Below are 27,418 nucleotides of genomic sequence, written 5' to 3' on the forward strand. Positions count from 1 at the left end.
AGAGCAGAAGACAGGAGCTGACAGAAATGCTGCAGTGCAATTTGCTTTCACAGCACTGGGGCTATGCCTTTGGAGGCTGTAAACTGCTCACTAGGTCTTGATCCAGATTTACAACCCCCCCCCCAGGCAGGACACACAAAGCCAGGGCTCTGGGCCTTTGTGTGCACTCTGGGCACCACAACTGCACACTGCCTTGGTGGATTTAAACAACACAGGTATTTGCAGGGAAGTTAACATACACTGTAGGTTTCAGAATGTACCTCTTTTTGCCCTTCTTGCAACAAGTACTACTACAGGAAGCATTTGGTCATGAGATAACACAGGGAGAAGTGTAGGAAGGAAGGGTCCTTGAACCTTTTCCCCCAGCAGAAGAGCCCAAATGCATCTTCGTTATGTTCTCAAAACCCATAATCTCCACAGGCACTTAGAGCATCTCAGCCCTGGTGAGGAAGCCCCTGGCAAGTAAGAACCTGATGCAGTTTCCCTCTCACCTGAATAGGGAAGATTTTCACTGCTACGTAGTCATTCATCAGCTGAGCCTTCCACACACAGCCAAAGCGTCCCCTTGCCTTGATCTCCAGGAGCTGCAGGGGCTTTAGGCCAACCAGGGGAGAAGGGGGTGGTGGGCCAGGATCCTGCACCAGAGAAAAAAACACTGTCACCAGCTGAAGCTGGACTGTAAAACAAAGGGAGGGGAGGAATTAACAGACTGCACGTAAGGAAAGAAGTGTGAAGAAGTGACATTTTATTTAATACAAATTATTTAGGTGCACTATTTGCAGCAAGAACAGCATGAGATTCCCTGTCTTGCTTGCTCTTTAGGGTATTGATATAGAACACATATAACAATCTACACCTCCAAGTGTCACTTTGTGACACTACTGCCTGACATGCTCTGGGCAAAACCTGAATTATCCTGTGTTTTCAAAGCAAAAGTTATTTTGGGCTGTAAAGCACCGACGTCCTCAAGGCTACCTCCTGCCAAAAGCGGGAACCTTTTGATCTTTATGACCAGACAGCCAACTAAATCTAAAACCTCCCACTGCTCTCCACTGCATTAGCATGCTCCATGTCACCCCAGCCATGGGCAGTGAACAGCTCTGCCAGCATCATACAGATCACATCTGTTTAAACTCTGCATTTGTCCAGGAGAACAATGTGACCCTGTAGGATGTGTGGGGTTGGAGCTCTGTCCTAGCTGCTTTCAGATGGGAAAGGTTCACAGTACCTTAGAATGGTTTGTGTTGGATGGGAACCTTAATGTTCATCCAATTCCAACCCCCCTAACATGGGCAGGGACACCTTCCACTACCCCAGGTTACTCAGAGCCCCATCCAGACTGGACCTGAACACCTCCAGGCATGAGGCAGTCACAACTTCCCTGGGCAACCTGTTCCAGGACTTCACCACCCTGACAAGGAAGAATTTTTTCATACTATCTAATCTAATCTAATCTAATCTAATCTAATCTAATCTAATCTAATCTAATCTAAATCTCTTCTCTTTCACTTTAAACCATTTCCCATTTGCCCTATCACCACGTACTCTTGTAAAAAGTCCTTCTCCATCTCTCCTGTGGGCTCCCTTCAGGTACTGGAAGGCTGCAAGTGGATCATCCCAAAGTCTCCTGCATCCATTCTCTGAGGGCTTATAAAACCTGAGCTTCATCAGGGAAAGCATGTCCCCTCGTCCCACAAAGATGGCAGGAATTTTATCATCTCTCAGATCTCTGATGCTCTACAAAGTTGGCTGAAATCAGGGAATGGGTTTGAGAGTTTGGGAGGAAGGGCAGCCACCAAGCAGGGTTGTTTAATTCCCTCCTTCAGGTATCTCAGACATGGTGGTAACCCCACCTAAACCCATCAGTCTGGCACTTCCATGGAGACCAACTGTGCCACCAGTTTCGAAAAGCAGAGAAGAAGAGTTAGGCCACCTGAAAAGAGTGAAGCAGAAGTGGGTGTGAACATACACTGAGCAGCCCCCAAAGCAAGGGGAGCGAGCCCCTCACCTCGATGATGTCCACGTGGCCGTAGGGAGGCTTGCGGTGCCGGTACATCCAGAAGGCCAGCAGGATGGCCATGGACAGCACGGCGATAGGCAGCAGCGAGTACACCAGGATGTTGAGCAGGGATGGCGTTGGCGGTGGTGGCTCGTATATGACTGTGAGAAAAGAACAGGGTAAGCAAGGGAAAAGCACCTTCAGGAATGCAGCAGCACTGTCAGCTGTACATCCAGAGGCAACCGAACCCCTACTGTCCCTCCACTCCAAAGCTGACAATGCTGGCTGGCACGTCCCACCGTGCCCAGCAGTATTCATAAGTCTCCTTGGTTTTCTTTTCTCTGTAGAAGTAATGTTAGTAATGGAGTAACACTGGTCCAAACCACACTTTGCAAGCTGAGCCTCCATCTGACCTTTATTTAAGATAGGTATTTCTTGTTGGGACACATAAAAGCAGAACATTTCCTCCTCTTAACCCTTCCAAATGCATTAAGAGAGCACGAAATCCCTTGCAGCGTTGCTTTACCTTTCACAGTGATTGACAAGTTGTCAGTTTTTAGTAAAATGCTGCCGGAGCCACAATCAAATGCACTATTCCCACAGTAGTTCTTGTTCCAAATTACATCAGTGCAGTTGAGACACAAACAATGGGAATACTAAATGGAGCCATGTTGCTATGTTGGAGACAGGGAAGGAAAAAATAGCAAGACTTGCCAAATTAAACAAAAAACTGTGAGAGAAAGAATATTTGCTACTAGGTTGCTACGGGTACATTAATAACAGGAGATAATATGACCCATGTAAACAATTAAAAACCTATCAGGACAGCCCAGGAAAATCTGATAAAGGTCTATTGGAACATCTCAGTAAATGCAGCGAGTTCAACCCAACCTAAGAAAAAGATTCACCTGTTTTAATAGTTTTTATTGAATGATACTTTAAAAAGTATACACCTAAAAGAATCATTGTTTTTCTATTAGCCCCTGAAGAAGGCCCTGCTATTACTTTTCTTCCTTGATGCGTAACCACAGTGTCTGAAAGCTGACACACACCCTTTCCCTTTAATTCCCAGACCAAGAAAACAGAATCAAATGCAAAACTCCTAGATGCTCACAGTATCTGGAGACTCATGACCTATGAATTTAATAAGGAGGGAGTCAAACACCTTTTAAGAGTTTGAGGTTTAATCCATGCTATATAAATCACTTCCCCTTGTGTGGGATTTTGTTTTGCAACATCCCACAGTGAACTGTTCACCATAAAGGAAACCTGACCCTTACTGGTGGTATACAAAGTGTTGGTACAGCTTTAGCCATAGAGTGAAATAACCTTAAAAAAACTCTACTTAAAGAACTGTAGTAAAAGGATTTCTGACTTTGTAACCAGAACATCCAACAACTCAATGTTGAAATGAAGCTGAATCAGAGGAGGTTTAGGACAAATATTAGGAAAAGGTTCTTCACCCAGAGGGTGGTTGGGCACTGGAACAGGCTCCCCATGGAAGCGGTGACAGCACCAAGCTCAGAGCCCAGGGAGCATTTGGACAGCACTCCCAGGCACATGGTGTGAATGTTGGGGGTTTCCTGGGCAGGGACAGGAGTTGGATTCGATGATCCTTGTGAGTCCCTCTCAACTCAAGACATTCTATGGTTTCCATTAAAGTCCTTGGATACTGACTCTAGAAGAAGAGACCCCGTTCCCCATCCTCCCAGTCACTCACCTTCTGGGCCGGTGACTTCAGGCAAATGGGTAAATTTCTCATTGCAATAATTGCCCTCGCAGCAGCAGAAAAACACTTGAGGGTTTTCTTCTGTGGCCACACACTCCTGCCTGTGCCAGGGAGGGACAGATATGGAATGAAGGGGAGAGAAAAACACTGTCAGCCAACTCCCGCCTCTTGTCTTTGAGAGCCAAGCTGCCCCAAATTGTCTTCTCCACACACTTTTTCCTGCAGCTGCACTGCACAGATCAGCAGTCTCCACTTACAGAAGACAACTTGGCACTCAAATACCCCAGTGGATAGCAAAGACCCTTGAAAAGACTGCAAAGGAAACAAATGCTTCCATATGTACTGAGGGCATTAGATGGTGAGTAATAAATTACAGCCGTGGCTGCTAACAGAATGCGAAGGAGAAAAACGACAGAGAGACGCCTCGGTCCCTGAACAGTGACTTTCCCACAGCCCATACGAACGCTGCCAGGGCAGAGAAATATTTGATCATGCAATTAAAGATTGTGCCATAAAGCAGTCGTGACGAGGGCTGAGCTAAGGCTGCATCACCAGCTCTGAGCACTCGAAGGGCACCAGAGAGCAGCAGCAGCAACAGCCCTGCTGCAGGTCTGAGGGCATGCAGTCATAGCTCAAGGTAATGGCTTTAAACTGAAATAGGGCAGGTGTAGGTTGGATTTTAGGTACAAATTCTTTACTGTGAAGGTGGTGAGGCACTGGAGCAGGTTGTCCAGGGAAGCTGGGGATGCCTCATCCCTGGAAGTGTGACATGGACTCGGATCATCCTTGGTCCTGTGGAATATATCCCTTCCCATGGCAGGGAGTTGGAACTAGATGATCTTTAAAAGTCCCTTCCAACCCTAACTAACCATTCAAGGGTCCTATGATTCTCATTTTGTTTCTGGGGTTTTTAAGTTTAATTTTTAAGCACCATCTCCTCCATAAAAGGCTTATTTCTGCACAAAAACCAGTTTGCAGCTCTCATTTTCTGCCTTTGCCTCTAATCCAGGAACTGCTACAGTCTTCCCAGCACTGAGATTTCCTTGCACATTGTGCAAGGCCTTAGGAGACTTCCATGGATCAAACCAACTCCACTTCCACACATCCTCCCTCTCCCCACAGATCAATGCCAAAAGAGATGTGCAGTGATTTTTGCAGTACTCCAGCTGTCATTTCTATCTTTTTCTTAAATGCTGCTTCCCTTCCCTGCCACCTTTTGCTGTGCTATGCTCTGCTTTTAGTTATTAGGCTTGCAGAGCTGCTCTCCACAGAGAACTGTATCAAACTATTTCCTGAAGCCCAGCTAAATTATATGCATAACTTCCTTCCCTCAACCACTTGGAGGAAGTAGCAAAACAATCATATGTGTTTGACATTATTACTCATTTCTGAACCTATGCCAAGCCTCCCTTTCTGTGTTATTGCTGACATATTGCCACGAGAAGAATGGAAATCTTCAATCCTAGCATTGGGTAGTTTTCAGTACTTTATTCCCTTTGGGGGAAAAAAACAGGTAGAGCCAAACTGTCTCCTCCGAGGTCTCAGCTGGGAAGCACTTGGTTTGTTTTTCAGGCTCTCCTTTTTTTCATCTTCAAAGCAAGAAAGCAGCCATTTGACTTATTCAAATGAACAAAGATGTTTCAACAAGTTAAGCAATGTTTCCAGATGCTTTTACGTGAAATCAGATAACAAGCCCTCTGGATTCAACAGCATCAGTGCTGGAGCCTTCAATAGAAAACACATCCTTTGCTAAATCTCTTGGTTAAAAAATCAAGCTAATGAGTGAAAACAGCCTGCTCCACATCTGCAATTCATTATCCCTGTCTCTGAGTGAAGCCATCCAGGTATGTATGACATGTTACACTTAGCAAATATCACAACTGAGACAGTGGGAGAGAATGGCACATTTTTCTGTGGCAGTGAGGGCACGTTTCGTAGTGGTTCATGTGCTCTGCAGGGGAATGGGAACATGACCTCTCCAGCAGGGCTGTGTAAATAAATGTGAGCACACAAGTCAATTTTTAAACACTACCTTTTTCCTATAACCTTAAATGTACATGTGCCACGTTCTTGCTTCCTCAAGATAAAGAACAGAGTAAGGGGCCATCACCCTCAACGTCCCAACCCTTGCACTCCAAAATTTTTCCACATTCCACGAAAAGGAGGCAGTGCTCGGCTCATCCCAGTGCCCAATGCTCCAAAAGCAGCTGCAGCAGCCAGCAGTACAGGATCATGCCCTGGATCCGGGGAGACACAATACAGGTGCATCTGCCAAGGCTGCTCTCAGAAATTCGGCATCCGAAGGTGCCAGAGACACAAAGGGCATCAGCACAGCAGTGCTGATCGAAAATCATCTTCTTAGCCATTTTTGCCACCTTGGGATGCAACACTGCCTGCATGGAAATCTGCCAAAGGCACTCAAGGGAGGAGAAAAAATGAAAAGGACTGCATTTAAAGAGTCTTTATTCCTTTTTATAATTAAAGCTAACCTTTATATCAAATGTTGCTTTTGATGCTTGTACTGTTTTATTTTTTAATTCTCAGAAGGTCTTTTAGCTTTGCCCTGGAACTTGTGGCTTTGAAAAGTCAGGCAATGGGATACTGGATGCTCAGTTCTAGGGCTGCAAAAGGCTGGTGAGGAGCCTGGAAATTTTTTACCATTGTAACAGAGCAGCATGTTATGACAAAGTTTAAGAACCACTACATCCCTGCAGAGACACTCAGTGACAATACAAGTGTCACTGGATACGAGAGCAGGCACTGAAAAGAGAAATCTGTTTACAGTAAACACTTCTGCTTGGAAGTAGGAAACTACAGTGACCTTCTGTTCTCAGAAGAATCAGCATTAAGATGACTAATGGGCCAAGGAGGATTGATTTATTGGGAAAGAACAAAAATTTAACTGTATATAGAGCCTGGCTACTCAATTGTCAAGGGAATAGGTGTGGTAGGAAAGTAACTGGGGAGCTAATAATAGAACAAAGATGAGGAACAACTTACGGTAGTGATAAGCCAAGACAAGAGGTACAAAGGCAGGGGAAGTGCACAGCACCAAAGGGAGAAAACTCTGCAGCCATGGGACAAATCTACCTCCAGCTTAATCCCACATCTTAGCACCTGATCTTCCTAAAACTTTCCGAATGAGAAGCTGCAAAGATGCACAACTGAGAATTGCACAAAGGTGACATCTACCTACATAGGTGTTATAGCAAGTGAAATCCATTAATTTTATGTTGTTAATCCTTATTGAAAGGGCTGGGCTTGGCTTGGTTGGTTGGTCATTGGTTTGGGGTTTTTTAACAAAAACCCGGAGCTCAGAGCAACTGAAGTTGTCCTTTTCAACTGCAAAACTTCACAGGGCTGTTTTCTTTAGCTGTAACTCTTTTTCCCCTTTGTAGAACTGCATCAAGGGAAGTTAGAAAAGGCTAGTTAATTTTCCCAGCTATTTAATGAGGTTGGAGACTTCCCACTACAAAACCTCACTCCTTTTCAACTCGCTATAGGCAGTGACATACAAACTCACATTGCTTTTGCTGCCCCACTCTTTCTCCTGGCCCTCCTCTCCACTCAGCCAAAGAACAGTGGAACTTTTTGCAACATCACAAATGCCAGAATATCTCAACCCCTAACCACCCCCAGATATTTGTGCTTTTCTAGACAGCTCCAAATGATTCCAAGTTTTCACTTCTATTACCAAATGCTCCTGGAAGAACATATTGCTCTTCAATTGATAGTACAGGACAGGTTTTACAATGAATGCCAGAATTATCCAAGTTTTGCAAGGGAAAAAACAAACAAAACAAAGCAAACACAACACAAAACCCCTAAAAGTTATTTTTGCGGCTTCTATTTAGAAAGCCAAAGCAGGTTAAGTGACAATTCTGAGAGCTGCATTAGCAACAAAAGTAATTGCAGGGGATGCTTTTGCCAATTATCTTGGACTTTCCATCTTTTCCTCTGCAAAAAAATCCCGAGGTTTTACACTTAGAGGAATGATTAAACCTGTATTTAGATAAACCAGCTGGGCTATTACCTGTCATAGCAGTTGAAGTCATCTAACCAGCAGCCTTTCTTCACCAGCTCGATGGAGCCCGAGTTGTTTCTCCAGGAGGCATAGCAGTGGAGCCTCTTGTCCTTCTCCCCCTCGCAGCGCTCCACGCCGCTCTGGTTGGTCTTCTCCAGCTCCCAGTTGGCATTGTAGTAGATGCACTCCCTTGTCTCAGCCTCCCCATGGCCTGGTCCTGGAAACAAAAGTCAAGTCCCAAGAACATTCAGGTAAAATCAGAAATAGATCCTTGGTATTGTACGGCTCTGTTTTAGGTGATGCATGCATTTGATTCCCTGGGAGCTGAGCAGCTCAGCAGTGTGAGCTTCAGCACGGTGTGGAGATTATTCTTCTCCTCTGGGGTGAGGAGGGGGATTGAGAGGTCAGGTTTGCCTAAACTCACACAGGAGCCTGTGGTGAAGTCAAGAGCCCAGCTGAGACCTTCCCAGATCTCCACTAGACAATGCTTCAACCTTGGGATCCTAAAAAAGGGGATGCATAAGGCAATGCATTGCAATGTCTAACCACAGAATGTCTAATAATGTCTAGTGTCTAATCACAGAAACCCTGTTTAGTAAAGAACCTCCCCGGGTGCTGCTTGATGTTTGCTGGGATGTCATGCAGTGGAGTTACTCTCCCTCTCCACCACTCCTTTGGGAAATACCACCTAAAAATACACAATTTCTTCCATGGATGTAACTGAGAACAGATAATAGTCATCCTGCAGATGAGGGCCAGACCAGTGGCCATTCCTCACCTAGATCCCAGTTCAGGTTTATTTGGGTAAGATTCCATATGATAAATGCCATGGTTTTAGCTGCATTTGACATGGCTCACAGTGCCTCTCCACCCAACCAAGACCTTCAGCAACAGAAAATTCTGTTTCCCCAAACAACACTGGCCACCCCAAATGGATGCTTGGCCACCACAGACAAAGGAGCCTCCATAGCCTGTGGGTCTTCCCTCTTTTAGAGCCTTGTACCAAAGGACTGTGGAGCTCCTACTGCCCCCAGGGAAACAATTCCTCCACAGCCATCATGTGGCAGAACTGAAATACAATTGCAGACACATCCATTAAAGCCAGAGTCAAATAAGGGAATTTTTGCAGGTGACCTGTTCTGTCCTAAACCTTAGAAATCCTTTCTTCATCTGGAAATACTCGGCTTTGTGGCCTTTTGAGGATCAGTTTAAAACAAAAGAAAGAATGAAACAAACACATGTCTTGTAAGCAGAGAAACACAAAAGGTACCATGAGCCCTGTACCATGATGATTCTGTAAATTCTGAAATGCCCTTCAGCCATGTCTCTTTGGGATTACCCAACCTAAGGTAAGGTCAGGGCTGGCCATTATTTTGATGGATTGCAATCATGGAAAATGTAGGTATCTCAATAAAATGTGTTGACAACCGGGTAGAAAACACAAATAGGTCCCACAGGATGGTGAAACAAAAGTGTTGTGCTCCCAGAATAGCCAGACCTCTGTGAAGCCTAGAACTAAGTTTCTAGCAAGAAAACCACAGCTCTGAATAAGCTAGGGGTGATGGGTCCAACCTGCTCCCAATCCCAACACCTGGACTCAGCAATGGTTAATTTTCATGGCATGGAGCAAGCTCATCACACTAGGAAAATCTCTGTGCAAGCTGCTGAGGTGTTCAATCCTTCAATAACACTTTTTAGGAAGACTGCTTGATCTGCATCATGGGAGAGACTGCAAGGGAGTAGGGGAATGAGAATGTCATAAAGCTGACTTCTGAAACTGGAAATTATATTCAAAGCACACACAGACAAGAGCTCAATTTCAATAGCACCTGCAGGTTTTATCAGCGCTTGCAAAGCTCCATCAGAGTTTTTCTCTGACAAGTTGCTTACAATAATGAAAACAACCTACCAATATCCCTCAACACAGAACAATGTCAATATTGACACTCCTTGTTAAAGCCTTGATATTTGTTCTCTTGATACTTACACCGTGCTTTTTTTAGGGCAGATTAAGCATTTTTGCTAAATACTGGTTAAATCAGCAGGAAAGCAAAAGAGCTTTCTCTTGTGTGTGGAGGTGGAGGGCGATATCTTTTTACTGCTGAAGAATAAATATCTTAACTGCATAGAATCATGGAAAGGTTTGGGTTGGATAGGATTTTTAAAGGTCATCTAGTCCAATATCCCTGCAATGAGCAGGGACATCTTCAAATAGACCAGGTTTCTCAAAGCCCCATCCAGCCTGACCTTGAATACTTCTAGAGCTACCGCCTCTGTGAACAACCTGGGCTAGAGTTTCTCCACCCTCATTTTAATAAATCACACTGCTTCCAGCTGGTACCTGACACCTAATCCTCACTTATCATTCTCTGCTCCACTCCTGGAAATACACTTTGCAGTATCATTTTTATCATCCCAAACTGAATATCACTTTTGATCAAGACAGAAATTTCCCCTCACTCCCCAACTCCCTCTCCCAAAAAGCTGGAAAATTTAATGAACCTTTTCACTGGAAAGCAGCTCCAAAATCTGATCCTACCTCAGCCACCATCAGCTCCAACCTCACACAATATTGTGTAGCCTCTGTTTTCTCCACCATAAATGACAGCCAATGCAATGCACAGAGCTGAGGAGAGATTTGATATTTCCACCGTGCTTTGGAAAAGGAATGTTGAAAAGATGTGAAGCAGGAGTTGTATCAGCTCTGGGACCAGCAAAACAAGGCTGCTAAATCCTGAGTTGAGCCCAGGCTCCCTTCCCCCAAGACAGTTGTCTTTTCTGGAACAAGTTTCAGCTGAAGACTAAGAGCTGCTTGCAAACACGCAAACCCAACTCTGCAAACAGTAACCACGCCAGGAAAAAAGGCCTTTCCTAGTTTCCCCCCCTGCTGTCAAAGTTTAGATGATTTGAATAAAAGCATGCATAAAGTTTTAGATGACTAAATAGATGTATGCTTTCCTTATAACAGCTCCTAAGGATGCTTGCATTAAGAAGACACTTTAAAAACCTGTGTGTTTGTTACCTGCTTTCAGATCTCTTTAAAAGCCATTTGGTAGGAACCTCGCCCCGCTGGGTGCTCACGACTGCAAGAAACCCTTCTGTTTGTACCCAAGATGGTCTCAGCAGGAAGGGGCACAGCTCCAGGTCTGGGTATTAATTTACCTGCTGCTTTAGCTCATCAAGAAACACTCACACCTTGCTCTGTAATGGATCATGCAGAGACCAAAGTTTGCAGCTAACTGCCTGTTCTGCACTCGCTGTGTAAAACCCTGAACAGAGGGAGGGGGAGTCAAAACAGGGGCTTGTCCCTTTGAGGGAGAAAGGTGTGACTAAGACAAGGAAACCTGAGCTTTGCTCATCCATCCCCAGGGAGCTGTGTAGCCTTTCCTGGCTCCTCTTCCCTCTTGGGCAATGGACACCCCCAAGGCCACTGTAGGTGTGTGTAAGAAACACTGAGCTAGACATTGGGTAATGGTTTTAAACTAAAACAAATATTACATTTGATATAAGGAAAAAATATTTTTCTCAATGAGGGTGATGAAACACTAAAACAGGTTGCCCAGGGAAGTGTGGTAGATGCCTCATCTCTGGAAACATTCATGGTCAGGTGGACAGAGCTCTGAGGAACTTGGTGTAGCTGAAGATGTGCCTGCTCACTGCAGGGGAGTTGGACCAGATGTCCTTTAAAAGTCCCAGCCAGCCCAAACTATTCTGTGATCTTTCCAAGTGGCAAAAGCATGGAAACCATGTCCTGATTTTCATTTCAAGTTGCAAGAAGAATCAGAGGGTGTTGCCCCTGGATATGTGCAGGAAGCACTTGTCTCCCTCCACCAGACACACTGAACATCAGCACAGCAAGGACTTGTGCCCCCAGCAGTACAACCTGGCTCAAGAGAAGTGTTGTACCAAACTTGAGCATCTGACAGGCGTGATGCTGTTAATTTTGGCCAAAAGTGCCTTTTCTGAACAAAAGTCTTTCAGTGCAGTCACAGACCACAGCCTGAGACAGATTAAAGGGGCTGTGTCCCCATAGCCCTGCTCTCACTCTCTTCACTCTTGTCATCCCCCAGGAAAGCTTCTGAATTCCTTCATCTGGTGGCACTGCCTGGTAACATCCTGCTCATGTGGGAGGGAAAATAAACACCCCAGAGTACTGCTTAGCTTTTGGCAGAAAATCAATGGGACTTGGGTGCAAGAAAATATAAAACCTTTGCTAAGCAAGTGTTGGAAGATTGCTGTTGGAACCTGGTCTCATTCATTTGGCCCCCATTCCTCTCCTGCCTAAGCCTATTCCACCAGCCACAACGCTAAATTTGGGAGAAAAAGTTGCAAAGCAAGAGCACGGACATGGGGCAGGAGCACAGTATCCCCAGCACTGCACCCTACTCTCAGCCCCAATCTCTCCATGGAAAAGAGCCTCGTCTCAGCAGGCAGGCAAAAACAATCAACTTTTTAATACCACAATCCACAAATAGTCATTTAAGTGATAAAGCCTGAAGTCCTGCTTGAAATCAAAGTCTAAGGAAGAATCAGGCTTTGCAGGAGCAAATGGATTGCTGGCATCCCACTGCACCCACCCAGCACTTTGGGAATGTGAGAAAAAACACTCACCTTTTAAAATTCCAAAAGGTTTATTAAACCTTAACAAAATACAACAGAAAGACTGAATAAGGAAAAATCACAGAGCTGGGAATCGCCTTGACTGGCAGCCACGTGCTCGCCTACAAAATGGATGCTCTGCCTTTTATACCCTTGACCCTTTCCAAAGTCTTGTCAGTCATCTCCCATCCTTGGGTGGAGATCGCTGCCTTACAACTGGACTGGAGGTCAGGTGTTGCCATGCCATGCCTCCTAGTAACAAGCCTGCCCTTTCCCCAAATGCCCTGACTATCCAGGCTGTCCAGTGGCAACAATACAAGAGGGAGGGGAAAGAGGACTATAGGAAGAACATACCAAAATAACATAACTATACATAGTCTATAAAACTTCTCTTAGCATACATGTAATCTTCATCCCTTAATTGTGAGAGCCAGCCATAGCATTACCCATCTAAAAGAGGCATGATGCAGTGTGGCTTGTCCTTGAACAAAAGTATCACAGAAATACCTTTACACAAAATACCAAACCCACGTAACTCCCACACATCACACAGGCAAAGGGAGGCTACCCACCGTCACCCATTTTTGGGGTGGAAATCAACTTTTTGACCTCAGTCCAGAGGAACTGTCATTATGCTGATTCCCCTGGGTTAATTTTCTGCTCCAAATGACTGAAGTATCACTAGGTTTTTGCCAAGCAAGACCCCTAGCACCCATCTGAGGCACATAATGATGGGAAGAGCAGTCGAAGCACCAGGCAACATGGGAAGACCTCTTGCCTCTACTTGGGAGTTGCAAGGCACAGAGGGAGCTCATTAAAAATAGATCCTTGTGAACTGAAGGACTTCAGCCTGCTGAGACATGGGACCTTGCTGCTGATCTGAGACTAAACCCTGCTCTCCTAATTTGGAGTCACCGACAGATCACTGAGGCTGTATCATTATCCAACAGCTTCTAAATTATAGCCAAGATCCAGTGTAACAGCTTCTGGTCTAGGTGTTAGCAGTTGCCAGGCTCCTAATTCATGATTAGATACATAGGGAATATCTTCCCCAAGGCTGAAGGCTGCTATAAATCTCAGCTCTTTATCTCTGCCTGTCCCCTTTGGAAAACCTAAAATGAAAGTATATATGAGAAGATGGGATGTGTCAAAATAGTCTGCATAAACACTGAGTGATTTACCAGACAGTCTGTTTGCCTGACTGTCAAAACCACCGGGCTTTATATATGAAACAGTGTATGCAACTGAAGTTATTTGCAAACACTTCGTTATGTCCCTATATAGCTATTTGTACATGCAATTTTATAATATAAAACGCCGGAGATTGTACACTGAATTGGGGTAATTGCCCTCTAATTTGGAGGGTAATTGCATGCAGCAATTAAGCAACTGCGGATGCATTCTTGCACGTGTGATTATGGAAGTCGGGCCCTTTGTTTGAGGTTTGGGTTTGCCTTCAAGGGCTCTCCCTCAAACCGTGGCAGGGGTGAGCAGAGCTGGGAGATCAGGGGCTGCTGGGTGCTCACCTTGCAGCACAGCATCTGCTGGGATGAGCCCCTTCACCCCCTTCCCAGGGGATGCTAAACCAGCTGCCTCCAAACCCACAGCTGCATTTTGGCACACCCTTCAATGGGGGACCACAATCTAAGCATCTGTGGAGAGCTCTCAGAGGCACTGGTGGGGAGGGAAAGGCAGGGAAAGAAGGCTGCTGCCTCCCAGCTCTCCCACTGCCAGGCACCTGCGCAGAGATCACGTGCACGACTACAAATTAAGGAATTCCAAATAGCTGTTGCTAGAAAATCAAAATCAAGCCAGATGAAGGCTTGTAACTGGGAATGTTTGGAAAATGTTGCTCTGGAGAGACCACCCAGTTGCATCTCTACAAAACGAATGTGAGATTTCTAAGCGTTGCTCCAGCACTTATTCCCCAAGCGGGGTGATTTCATTGCTGCTGTACTTAAATAATAGGGGCTAAATACATTTTTTAGGCAAAGCATCAAACTCGTGATGACATCTGTGGTTAAGCACGTAACTGCACATGAGGATTTGGAAGCTTGTTGCTTTTATCCCCTGTTCTTTTCACTAAAGTCTTTAAACAACAGCAGAAACAAACCCCTGTGACTCTGCAGAGCCTCTTTCTCAAGCCAAAACTTCACCCCACCTTTGGGGAGCTCAATGGCCTGGGTTTGTCACGGCAGAGATGCCCCATTCAAGCAGCTGGGTGCAGGGATGGTTAATTAAAAACATCTACTGTTGCAAAATGCTTCAGTTCTTAAGCCACATCAGGTAAATCTGGGGGCCGGCAGCACTGAGAAAGCAAAGGTGTAATGCCAAGGGAAGATACTACTTGGAATTTTGTTTTCTGTCAATAGATTTGGCTTATCCCACAGTAAAAGAGCTCCAAGTTTTCAAGTCAATCAATGGCTGTTAATCTATTATCTCAGCATATATTGCCATGGTAACCTGCAATGATGCCATTGACAACCACTCTCAAAAGGACAGGAGGCTTTAAGTCATTTTCTTTTAAAATTAAAAAATGAACTTTAATATTAAGAAATACATCCTCCCTGCTCACCAGGGATGACAACTCAGGGCTTCTATATTCACACCATGACTCACACTTCACAGCTTCCACGGACATCTGTGTAGCAACCCCCCCCCCCCCCCCCCCCATATATCTCTTTTTTAACTTGGGTTTAAGTCAGTAAATGATAACAAGAAAATTATTCCAAAGAATTATATCCTTATTAGAATTTTCCCCCAAACAGACGGCAAAGCCTCTTTTGGAAAAACTAGGGAGTGTGTTTTAGGAGTTATTACTACCAGCTTGGGGAAAGGATGCAGTAATGGTTTCATTCTTCTGAATAATTTCTCTGGTATTTTAAGTCAAACAGGCTGGAGAAGAAGAAGGACATGGAGCATTCCAGCTCCTCACAAGGCCACAAAACCAGGTAGATCCTGCAGAGGGAAGACAGAGCTGAGATGACAGCGAGACTCATTTAAGTGAAATACTGAGTGTCCACACACACACACACACATGCACACAGAGCTGGTGAGATTAATCTCCTGGCACAAAAGGAAGGATCTCCCAGGAAAAGGTTTAGTAAATCATTCCTCTGGCCAGGCAGAGTGACCCAAGGAGGTTTGGCCAGGTTGCTGGCTGGCCTGGTTTGCAGCAGGACAGAAAGGCTGCCAGCAGTTAATCAATTTTTGGAAGCAGAGCATTTTTGGCTTGAACTCAGAGGGTCACTTCTATATTTTATTTAAAGAAGAGATCATTTTAGTTATCCATTAGAAAAATCCTATTTTGTATCATTTCAGTTAAGGACAAAGCCAAAAATGTAATTACATTTCTCCCTTCACATCACTAACTGTATCTGTCTCCCCCAAAAAGGTTTTAGTTCTTTAATAAAACCATCAGGGAGATCAATCAAAAGCATTTAATGCCGTGGTGCTTCTGCAGTTCATGTTTAAATGCACTTTGGGTCACAAACGAGGTAATTTGGACAGCAGAGCTCAAACCAGATTAGTAATAACACACACAAAAAGGCCTAATTCCTTTTCCTTTTTTTCTTTTTTCTTTTCTTTTTCTTTTTTCTTTTTCTTTTTTTTTTTTTTTTTTGCACAGATACATACTCCTCCTCAGCTACACCCAAGAGAATGAAATGAAAACCAAGCCAGCCCCGAGAAGCACGAAGTCACAGATCCAAAAAGGGCACTGCTGCTGCCTGCCTGCCTGTGCATGGCGTGGGATGGAGGAGAGCTCCAGGAGCTGCAGGTTGCCCATCCAAACTCCCTCTCAGAGCCCTCAGAGCTGCTGCCTGCCCATGTGTGACCAACCCCGAGGATGCCACATTGGGCACCATCTCTGAAATGATGCTCCTCCATCCCCTCTGATCATTAGAAGACACCTCCAGGCTTCCTTTGCACCACCACAGCCTTGCTCCACAGAGGAATTCCATGAAGGAGAGGTTGTATTTTCTCCACCACACCATGAGTTTCCAAACAGGCATATAATTATTAAGGGGTTTTTTCTTGAATTTTGCTTTCTTATAAAAGCATAATGCTTTCTTATAAAAGCATTAAGCAGGCCATTTATTTGGCTTGTAACAGCAGTGACTACTCTTTGGCATGAAAAATGGCCCCTTGTGGGCTGAGCACTCTGCACACAAGCCACCAAGAAGGTGTCTCAGCAGCCAAACTTTGCAGCCTCTGTAACAGAAAATATTAGAGCTTAATGGCAAGATTAAGGTATTTCCAATTGCACTCCTGAAAAATAAATAGAGGGCAAGCCTTGACCAGATTCCACAAATCACTGAAAATATGCAGCAAGTTCTGAAATAACATTTAGAACACAATGATTTGTTCTCTCCCATCCTCCTCAGGAGCCAGCATGGGGTCTCCAAAGCGCATGGGAGGAGGAAGTGAAATCACGTACATTCGTAAATATTTTCCCCACACACGGTGAAGTTTTGAAAAGCTTTCAAAGCAAGCCTGGAAAATGTATTTCCTTCCAGGCAGAGGAATGAGGGTATGGGAGCATCTCCTTGTGTAGTGCAGAGGTTTAAGGGACAGCAATAATCATGTGGTGATGCCTTTCCCAGCTTTTCTACCTGCATCTGCTCCATCCCACTGTCCTCATCATCCAGTGACACTGCCACCAGCAGAAATGCTTTTCAGAGTTCCTGATTTTTAAGGTCTTCTCCAGTGAGAGAGTGATGTATGTCCAACACAGCACAGCACACCTGGCAAGCCACAGAGAGCTTTGGTACCAGAACAGCAGCACCTCAATTCATAATCTACACTGGGTCCTCTGAGATTTATCAGCAGGGACATTTCAAATATGCTTTAAAATGTGCTGAGTCTACTAAGATTGGGCCCCAAGTGCTTTTCTATTGATTCTGCTTGACATTTCCAAATACCACAATTCCAAATTTAATTCACTGGTAATTGGAAAAACTGTAATGCATGTAAATGGACAAGAAGATGTGGGAAGTCCAAAAGGTCAAGCATCAGGAAAACGTGTCCCCAAGAACTAAATGATGCTTGTTTGTGTTCCTGTCACCCTCTTCTACTTGAATAATCAAAGCTTGGAGCTGAGCAGTTTTCTCAGCAGGATGGAGGAAGAAAGGCAATAAAAAAACCACAGCCACTCTAAACCATGGAACCAGTTCAAAAATCACTGTTTTAAACTCCATCACTGACCAGAATCCAAATACACCATAGAGATGAGTCACTTAATCAGCAGATTACATGAGCAAGTGGGAAACTCAAGGAAGAATTAATTTGAAAATGCTCTCAGTAGAAGAACATTATCTCTACCTAGAAATCAGGTTTCTAAGATTACCTTTCTGCTACATCACAGCTTCTCCTTGCCAGCCAGTTGGAAGGGGAAGCAGCAACTGAGAGAAATTCTTATAGATGTCTAAGTTCAAACCTGAGTTCAAGCATGATGATGGATGGTTGCTGGCAGGCGCCAGCTGGGGTCTCTTCTTTATTGACCTGAGAAAACCAAACTTCTCCTTCAGAGGAACCAAGGGCTTCAGTGACAAGAAATGGTGCAGGACCATGCAAGGGATGCTCGCCCAGCTCTTTGCACTGTGTTGATGGGGAATCAAGCTCTTTTGGGCAAAGACTGTTCATATGCTATACAAAATACACTATCAAAAAAAATCCCCATATTTCTTCATGTTCTAGAGAATAAAACATTCACATTTTAGCTGCCAGTCTGACCTGCATTCCCCCAGCACGTGAGCAGTCACTGATGGTCTGACACCCTGCGTTCTGCTCAAAGGGTAAGAACATGATGGAAGTGCAGTGTACAAAAAAGCACAAGTACAATTTATAGCCAGTCTTACTGAAGGACAAACATCCATTACCACATCCCAAACAGGCATTCCTCCATCCAGCCCACAGCAGTACACGTGAAAATACTTGATAACTCCTTGGTGCAAGGGGCACCTTCTGCATTACACTCTAGACCTTCAGACCATTCAAGGTTTGCAGAAGAAACCACTGATTTTTAAAAAACTCTTTCTCCAGTGTACACTGGTATTTCAAGAGTTAACAAGCTAGCAGAACCTAGCCTTAAAGAGAAGGGAGGCAGGAAAAAAGCAAGTCTCTGGCACTTCCAATCACAAACTAGCCTTAAGCCCTCAAAAAGGAAGTAAAGACATTCCTAAAATTCTTTGAGGATGAGAAGCAAGTTGCCAGCCAAATCAGAAGTCCATTTCTCCAGTCTTTATGCTCTTAATGGCAAATCCCACATGAGCAATTTTAAGAGCCGCTTTTACAATGGAATTTTCTCCCAAGTGGCTATAGCATATTTAGGACTTTTCTCATGTTTACAGAAATGTACCTTTCTCCTTTGGGTCTACCAAAAAAAGCTGCTGTCACACGACCTGAGGAAGGAATGTAGCACAACCCAATACCATCATGCAATTTCCAGTGATTGTTTGTGTTACAATAATGAAAGGCACGGAAAAAACGTCTGGATAACTGCAGTGATTCTCTAAAGACAAGTTATAAAAGAGATGCTGAAGAGATTTTATGTAAAGGCACATGGGGGGAAATAAAGTCACCTATTAGCTTTCAATCTGATTGCATGCATTAACCAGATCCCACTTTGAAATAAAAATGGTTTTGAACAGATTGTCCCAGGAAGTTGAAATCCTGCCTGTTTCACAGGTGGGAATAAACTAAATAACAATAAAATAACTACGTGCTCTGGGACAGGTCTTTTCCTTCCAGGTTTTCTCATACCATAGGAAGACTAAAACACTTTGGACCACCGTGTGTACATGGAGTGAAAGAAGAAGTTACCCTCCATCTGCATCCAAGCTTTCTGGATGACCTGAGCTCAACAGCTCCAGCCCAGAAACTGGGTACATTCCCTTCCAGTTCAACTTTCTATTTGGATGCAACTTAGTTCCCATGGTGACCATGGCTCCAATATTATTAAAGGAGCACAAACTAATATTCAGAGATTCAACACAGTACTCCCAATTTCCTGACCTCAGATAGGTGGGGATCTCCACTAGCACCATCTCTGATGATGCTTCCACATATTTAGGTGCTGATGTATGCAAATAAGGAGATGGGGGTGCCCTTGTCTTGACAATTTCAGAGATACCATGAATATTTAGAGGGATTTATCATTGGAAATACAGTAAGAATCCAAGACAAGAGAAGGCTCCAGGGAGATCTTACTGCAGCCCACCAAAGTACAAAGGAGGTTTACAAGAAAGATGGAAGAAGACTTCTTACTGAGGCCTGTAGCCATAGGACTAGGAGAAATGAAAATGAAAGAAGTTTTAAAATGAAAGATGTTAAGTATAAATTAAGGAGAAATTCTTTCCTCTCCTTTCCTGAGGGTCGTAAGGCACTGCAACAGGTTGCCCAGAGAGAATGTGGATGCCCCATCTCTGAAGGTGTTCAAGACTAGTTTGCATGGGGTGTTGAACAACCAGGTCAGTGGAAGGTGTCTCTGCCCATGACAGGGGGGTTGGAACAGAAGAATCTTTGAAGTTCCCTTCCAACTCAAATCTTTCAAATACTCCTCCATAACCTGTAATATGATCATTTTATGGTGCACTCAAACATTTCTTTTGTCTCAAGAGCTTCTTCAGCAAGACGCAATAATCACTTGTTTTGGTCCACGTACTTGAGTTGAAAAATGGGAGAGGTGCCTGTGGGAACATAGACACAGAGGACTGGCAGCTATAGAGAGATGAGAAAACTACAACCCTGAGCACATCTTTTCACTGCCTCCCCTTGCTCAGATTTACCTGGGGACACAAGCATGCAAACTACTCCCACCTCTCTAATAAAAAGGTACTGTGTGTAACATTACTGTATACTCCTGCTAATCAGCAGGAGCAGAAATGGAAGACACGCCACCAGTAAATTCCATTTTTCACAAGAGAATAAAGAGTTCCAAGGCAATGTGAAAAGCTTCACAGTGACAGCACCAGTTGAGCAATAAAACCACTAATCTCCCCACTAGATTTGAACACATGGATCCCAGTGCTCTTCAGCCAATTTCCCTGAACTTTGGTAAGGCGTTGCAGCCATCTGAGAAGAGCAAACAAAACTTTTGATAACTTTTTGGAGGGCGCAGGACCATCTGCTTCCACACCAACAGGCAGGTGAACACACCTGTCCCAGGCAAGGCAGCAGCACAGAGTGGAATCCCTTCACCTTTATATCTTTGGGAGCAAAGAAAAGAGTGTAGGAAAGTGTCAGCCCAAGCTGCTTGTACGTATTTTCCGTGGATACCATGTCACAGTTCAAGCTTTTCAATATAAATACTTTAGTACAGGATTCACTTTCTTTAATGCAATAAGCCCAGGAAAACATAACCTACTGTTCTAGTTATATCTTGGGAGCTCTGGTGAGCACTAAGAGATGCACTCTTCTTGCTGTATGAAAACTGGAGGACAAAACTGCTGATCAATTTCTTCCATCTCTACAATGTCCCCTGCTTTGCAAGAGTGAGGCAACTGCTCAAGAGTGAAACAAGTGATGAAGGATGAACCAAGTGGTAAACAACAAGTGATGAAGGATGAGCCAATCACATCTGGCTCAAAGCACACCTAGAGAAGCCAGTTCCTCACCCAAAGGGCAGGTGATGTGGGGAACCCCTTGTCAAAATAGTCCCCATAATGTTTTAAGAAGAACCATGTGCACTTGGCTTGTTGTGCTGTTCCTACCCTGTCATCTTTCAGCAAAAGCTGGGGTCAGACCACCAGGCTGGGTGGGCTTTTGTTCTGGCCTAGCCTGGCCATTTTGCAGTTCCTATACTAAATGTCATCAGCCTAAAAATATAATTTAAAAACAATTCAAGTGTTGCAAGACCCAAGCAGCTACTGACCAACCAAATGCAGTACACCATTGACTGCAACCTTGCTCTTGACTTCCATCCCCATCCATCCAGACGGCTTGCATTTCTTTTCATGTTGGGATTTGAGGAACCCAATCCCTCTGAACAACTGCCCTGAGCCCAGAAGTGGCATTTGGAGCCGACAGCTGCTGAGAGAACATAACACCCTCTTCCTACCAGAGTCCTTCCCTGATACCCTTGCAGCCATTTCCCAATAGACAGAGAGATTTTTGCACAAGCTTTTTATGTCTTTGCTGGTATTTTCCATCTTAAGAAGTTTTTAATGTTTTATGTAGCAAGGATGCCCCTGTCATTTAAATAGGGAAGCAGGCAGTAGTAATTATTAATTGACAACACATCATAAGTCATCTTTACACTGATGCAGAAGAAGCCACATGCCTGCCTGACTGTATTCTGGAAGGCCCAAAAGTTTCAAAAGGAGTAAATATTTTCATGCAGGATAGGCAGCCGAACCTATCTTGAAAAGGTGCCTCATTCTTGAGAGAACAAACGCTGCTTAAAATGTCTCAGATTAAGTATCCACAAGTCAGTGTACAGTTTTGAAAAATCTAAGTGGAAAGGAGGAGTCACCAGAGTGCTAGATACAAGCTGGCATCTCACAACACCCTTTCATCTCAGTATAGTGAAAAATTAACATTTTGTCTTCCTTGCTATACAAAGTACAACTTCTAGATGGGACAACTAATGAGGGCTAGCTGTCTCATAATAAAATATGAAGATTGGTGTTTCTACTGAAAAGTACTTCTACAGATTGAATCAAAATCCAAGGCACACCTACAAGCTTTGCAGCAAGAGCTGGAGCACTCTGTTTGCAGCAGGAGTTTTAATGGGACATGAAGGTTAGTTTTGCTCATACAAGCCATAAATCCCTAATGCAGTGAAAATATAAATCCTAGCTTTCCAGAAGGAGATAATGTAGATCTTTTATGCCTGGAAGAGGACAAGTCCCATCTTTGGGTTGTGATTCAGGCTTACATGGATGAGTGTAGGAAGCATAGCACCATACAAGCAAGTGAGAAGCAGAGCCAACACACACACAGCATGCAGGCACCAGAATCATTTACAAAGCAAAACTAACATACATCACTTTATGCATGATTACATTTTCAAAAGCAAAAAGTGTTAAGAAATATTTTTGAAGACAGTCAGTAATGTTTTGCAAGAATCGCTGACTCAAGCCCTTGATCTGGCCATTTAGCTGATGACTGGAAAACAGCCCTGGCTATGTTTATTCTTTAGACAAAGTCCAGCTAAAAATGCATCCAAGCTTAAATAATATGTGTAACAATGACCTCAAAATCCCAAATACAACACTGCATTGCATGCAGGTTTCCCAACAGGATGAAGCATTGTCAGGGCTCACACCCAGCTATCTGCTTTCGATGCACAGTCTCCCAGCACCACGCTTTCATCTTTAGACCACTCTTGGAAGTAATGCACTATTTCATTTCCATTTGCATTTCAATATGGCCCCAAGGGCTTTACATACATCTGGTCCTCACTGTGTTAAGATTCTTCCCAAGCACCATATTGCCTAAAGATGGTGAGACAAAGGATGTGCTGCATTTTGAGCAACCTCACTCATTGGCCCTCAGCCAGAACAGTGAGCAGAGCATCCTGCATCCTACCCGGTTTCACTTTGCAGGTCTCCATGCCAGCACTGCTTTACAAACAGCAGCAAATGTCACCATCCCAGTTATCACAGGTGGGGAGAGCCGGAGGAGGAGGCACAGCTCCAAACTCAAGGTTATACATCAAGTCAGGAATGAGCCACCAGGAATATTTGACTCATGCATGTCAGAAGATCCCAAACTTTCCATGTTACCTAAACAACAAAAGCCTAAAGGAAGACGCTCTAACAGGTCTGCTGAGCACAGCTTGGGGAACTATAGATCTCACACACAGGCTGGGAGCTTTTTATCCATCATCTTGCTGTAGGTGCTTCCCTCTCTTCCTCCACACAGCCCAAACCAGCAGCAGTTTTTCTCCCATCATTCATGTCACCTTCAGTAGGAGAGGACTACATATATTTTTAAGACATTCAGACTTTTGTACAGTATTATTATTTAGGATCTGTGAGCTCTTCCAGAGAGCAAAGCTCTGCTTTTTTTTCAGACTGAGGAGTATTTTTATTCATGCTTTCAATGTTTCCCGCCCCAACGCTGGCCCTAGTTCCCCTGGCACACCCACCATCCTGGGACTGAGCATAGGCAGAGATGATAAATGAGACCAGGTGCCTCAGACCAGCCATGAGGCTGATTAACCCTCTCTTCTCCTCGAAGAGCTAGGGTTGGACACATCAATTTAGCTTGTGCCATCCATGAGACTGGAAGTGGGGAGATGGTCCCTCCTGCCCAGAACAGGGTCAGCATCTGGCTGCTGGTAAGCAGAGAACTGCAGACAGGAGGATCCTCAGACCCATTTTAAAATCATCTTAAAATAGGGCGCTGCCTCTGAGTCGAGCCAGCAGCACAAGCCTTGCCAAGATGCTGAAGCTTTCAGGCACTCACTCCTCACATCGGTGTTTACTCCTACCCAACCACCCGCACGTCCCAGCCCGTTCCCAGCCTCCACCACCGACTGCTGAGCATCTTTTTGGCACAGGTGTCTCCAGCAAGGGCTCGCTGACGTGGAGCCTAGCACACTTACCTCTCCATCTGTAAAATAAATACATAATTTTCGAAGCAAGGACACATATCAAAGAGCACAGGATGCAGCACAGTGACTCATGCAACCAGCAAAGTAGAAACTTGGCTGCATCCATGCCCGCACAGGGCATTCTGCAGCTCTTCCTATAATTAGTCCTTCAAATGCTAGAGGGGAAAGGAACAAATTCAAAGAGGTTTCACTTCCCAATTACTCACATATTTCCAAATCAAATGGTTGTCTGTCAGAGACCAACATGCCATTGCCCTAGGATATCAAAATGCAAACTGAAAAGTCTGTCCAGGAACAGGATTTGCTTTCATTACATTTCTATCACCTAATTCATTTTAAGATTATATATAATTAGTCTCTCCCTCCCTTCCCCACCCCAATCCAATATACTCTCCCAAGTAATTTCAGAACATGCCACACATGCCAATGGCACTTCTAAGGCAGCAGTCTCTTCCCTTCCAAACAATACATGGAATTTTAATTTCTTTTTTTAGCATTTTCTTTCTTTGAATTGACAAATCTTTCAGGTGTGCATCAGTACCGATTTGTTTCCACAATATTTTTATTTTAATTATTTTCTTTTTGAAGCAAACACCTCTAAGGAACTCTTTATCTATCTCTTCCTTTGCCTTCTGACTGTCTGAGATTTAGTCTGCCATCCTTAATGTTTCACAGCCATTTTCCACCACCATCAGAATCTGTGTGCTACCTTCATTTGAATGTCTCCATTGTCATTTTAAATCCTCCTGATTCCACCAGGCAAACCTGCTGTAAGGTTTAATTGAGAGAAAGCCAAAGTGCCTGGATCACTTCTCCACCAGCACATTATTACAGCATTGTTCCCAGCAAGGTTGCAATTTTCTAGAGTAATGGAATGGTTTGGGCTGGAAGGGGACCTTAAAAATGTTCTCATTCCAACCCCCTGCCAAGGGCAGAGACATCTTTCACTAGACTTGGTTGCTCAAGAGCCCAGTCCAGCCTGGCCTTGACTAGTTCCTGGGATGTGAACTAGAGAAAAGTTAGCCCCCTCATCCTGTAAAAACTCCCAGTAAACACACAAGGAAATTCCCGCGGCAAGCAAGGGTATTCTGACCAGGTGTGAATATAAAAGAATTAATTCATTGTTGTTCATTTTCTGATAGGGAAGGAGGAGGTTCTTTGCCCATAAGGCAGAGACAGTATTTGCTGCTGCCTTCTGCTCTGCTCCACCCTTCTGCTAAGATTTCCCTGAATTTAGGGCAAGAAAAATCACATCGGTCATCAACCACTTTAGCATAGATGATGTTGGGGCCGGATGAAAAGTATCCCATTTCTACCAGAGGTGAAACAGCATGTTATCAAATACAAGGAATCTGCCTGCAGTGTCACCGTCATCATCCCAGACAATGTGTTTGGTTTAACTGAGATGAAATCAAGTGTTCCCCTATGGCAAGAAGATGCCACAGGGGTGTGATGAGTCTCAACAGTCCAGTATCCCACAGCATTTTACTGCACTTTTAGCTGTAGCCCTCTACCTCTTCTCTTCACTCCTTTGAAATAATGGATTTTTTATTTCTTAAGAAACAGAACAGGGAAATTAGTTTTGAGAGCTTCTTCCACTTTGTAAAATCCCACTTATACAAAAACCCAAAAAGCAGAGGGATGTTTCACCCAATTTCCACACATGTCCTTGACCCTGGGTGGCTGGGACTCAGATCAGCTGTTTGGCACCAGGGCTTTGAGCACCTCTAAATGACCAAGAGAAAAACATCAGAGCTCTTAACTCTGTTAACTCACAGCCCTAAAGGTAACACCAGGGTAAAGATGAGCTCTTTTTACCACTGAATAAAGGTGAAGGCAACCTCAGAGGAAGGAGCTGCTCTGTGCTGAAATAGGGACCAACACTAACAGGCAGGGTTGTCTGGAGCTATAAATACCCAAAGCAAAAAAAAAAAAAAAACATCACAACTCCCCCATGAAAAGAGAAGGAAAGAAAGAAAATGAAAGGAAGAAAGAAACCACCATTATTTAACTTTATCAAGGAGAAAATGTGGCATCCTGCACTGTTTCCAGAGGACCCAGGAGTCTAAAATCTACCCATCCTGCCCAGCAACAACAGTTCCGAGTGTGAGGACATTGGGGACAACCAACCTGCCTGGGGTCACCAGCACAGTACCAGCTGCAAAGGCAGGGAGACGATGAGGAGGCAGCCTGGTGTGGAAACTTCTGCTGTTGTGAAGGCACCCTGAATGCACCTCAACACCTGTGAGCTGGGAACTCCCCTCCCTAGCCCAGAATCTGTCCAAAGGGGTCAGGGAGGAACACTCCTGGTTTGGCATGTCCACATATGCAGAGAAGCACCAAGAGAGGAGGAGGTGACGGAGGGGTGAGGCAGCTCAGCTTAGGCACATAGAGTACAGTGATAACTTACACCCACCAGAGATTTGTGTGGGTTTTTTTAGCCTAATGAGTTCCCAGAACCACTTTGAAAAATTCCTCATCTCCTCACAGACCCTCAGTGCAAACGAGTCCTGCAAAGCTGCCTGTGACAGAGCTGGCTAACTCAGAGCAGGCCTCGTGCCAGCATCCCAGAAAATGCTGCTTTGCAAGGAATTTTGTTTAATCTTGGTGCTTTTAAAACCCCGATCAAGATCAGGAGCACCAGATCCTATTTCTATTTGTTCAACTGTTTTTACTTCTTATTCTCCATCATTAAAACCTCTTGTTCCCCTCACTGCAACTCCCCAGTAAGTCTCAGCATCTTATTTCCAGATTAACTGTTTTTTTTACAAGCTGCACATCTTTGACTGGGAAGCAAAAGTGCTGTTATCCCTCCCTCCTGGCTGATCCTCAGGTATGACTGACATATCATCTGCAAGGGATTTTCCACATCATGGGTTCCCCTCTTACAACTGCAGGAGCCCAGTGCTGCCTGCAATGGGTCTGTGGCTTGTGCACACGGAGCTGTTCCAGCAGAGCTGCTCAGGCTCCTGTTCCTTCTCAATACTCACAGACGAGCGTGTTTATCCTGCAATAATACTGCTTTGTTTCAATTTAGCCTCGTGGATATATTGCAGTGAAATAAAACAGATTAAAAATTAATCTCCACTCCAGATTAGGAATACCTTGATGGATGCAGCCATTTGGGAGCAGCTATTTCATATTAAATCCGTATTGTGTTTTAATTTCCACAGCTCATCTGACCGCATCTGCAGCAGCCACTTCCTAAAAACTGCAGTGCTGAAAAGCAAGGAAGCTATTGAGTTCCTGCAGATAGTTTTACCATTCAGGAACTAGTAACACTTTAAACCAGGTGGGCAAACATGGAGCGTGCTGAGCCAGAGCATTACAACAGGTCCAAAGAGCTCTGCCCAATGCAGCATCCAAGGAGCTGTTGGCAGCAGCACGAGGCAGGTTTGTGTCACTGGAAGAAAGCCTCACATGGATGTGATCTCACTGATGATTTCACCATCAACCTATCTTCCTAGAGACTCACAGTCACTCAAGAACTCGAAGAGCACAGCACTC

General features: G+C 44.4%; 1 protein-coding gene across 1 annotated transcript in view; it reads right to left on the bottom strand.

Annotated features, from left to right (window-relative positions):
• Nucleotides 1-27,418, bottom strand: part of ACVR2B (activin A receptor type 2B) — a 96,376-nt gene that overhangs the window by 11,826 nt on the left and 57,132 nt on the right. Inside the window, exons 2-5 of the mRNA XM_062493634.1 lie at nucleotides 7,762-7,969; nucleotides 3,720-3,829; nucleotides 2,009-2,160; nucleotides 492-635 (exon numbers count right to left, since the gene is read on the bottom strand). Coding sequence (XP_062349618.1) covers nucleotides 492-635; nucleotides 2,009-2,160; nucleotides 3,720-3,829; nucleotides 7,762-7,969 — 614 coding nt within the window. The remainder of the gene's footprint in view (nucleotides 1-491; nucleotides 636-2,008; nucleotides 2,161-3,719; nucleotides 3,830-7,761; nucleotides 7,970-27,418) is intronic.

This window comes from Cinclus cinclus, chromosome 1, assembly GCF_963662255.1.
Source record: "Cinclus cinclus chromosome 1, bCinCin1.1, whole genome shotgun sequence".
Taxonomy (NCBI): Eukaryota; Metazoa; Chordata; class Aves; order Passeriformes; family Cinclidae; genus Cinclus; species Cinclus cinclus.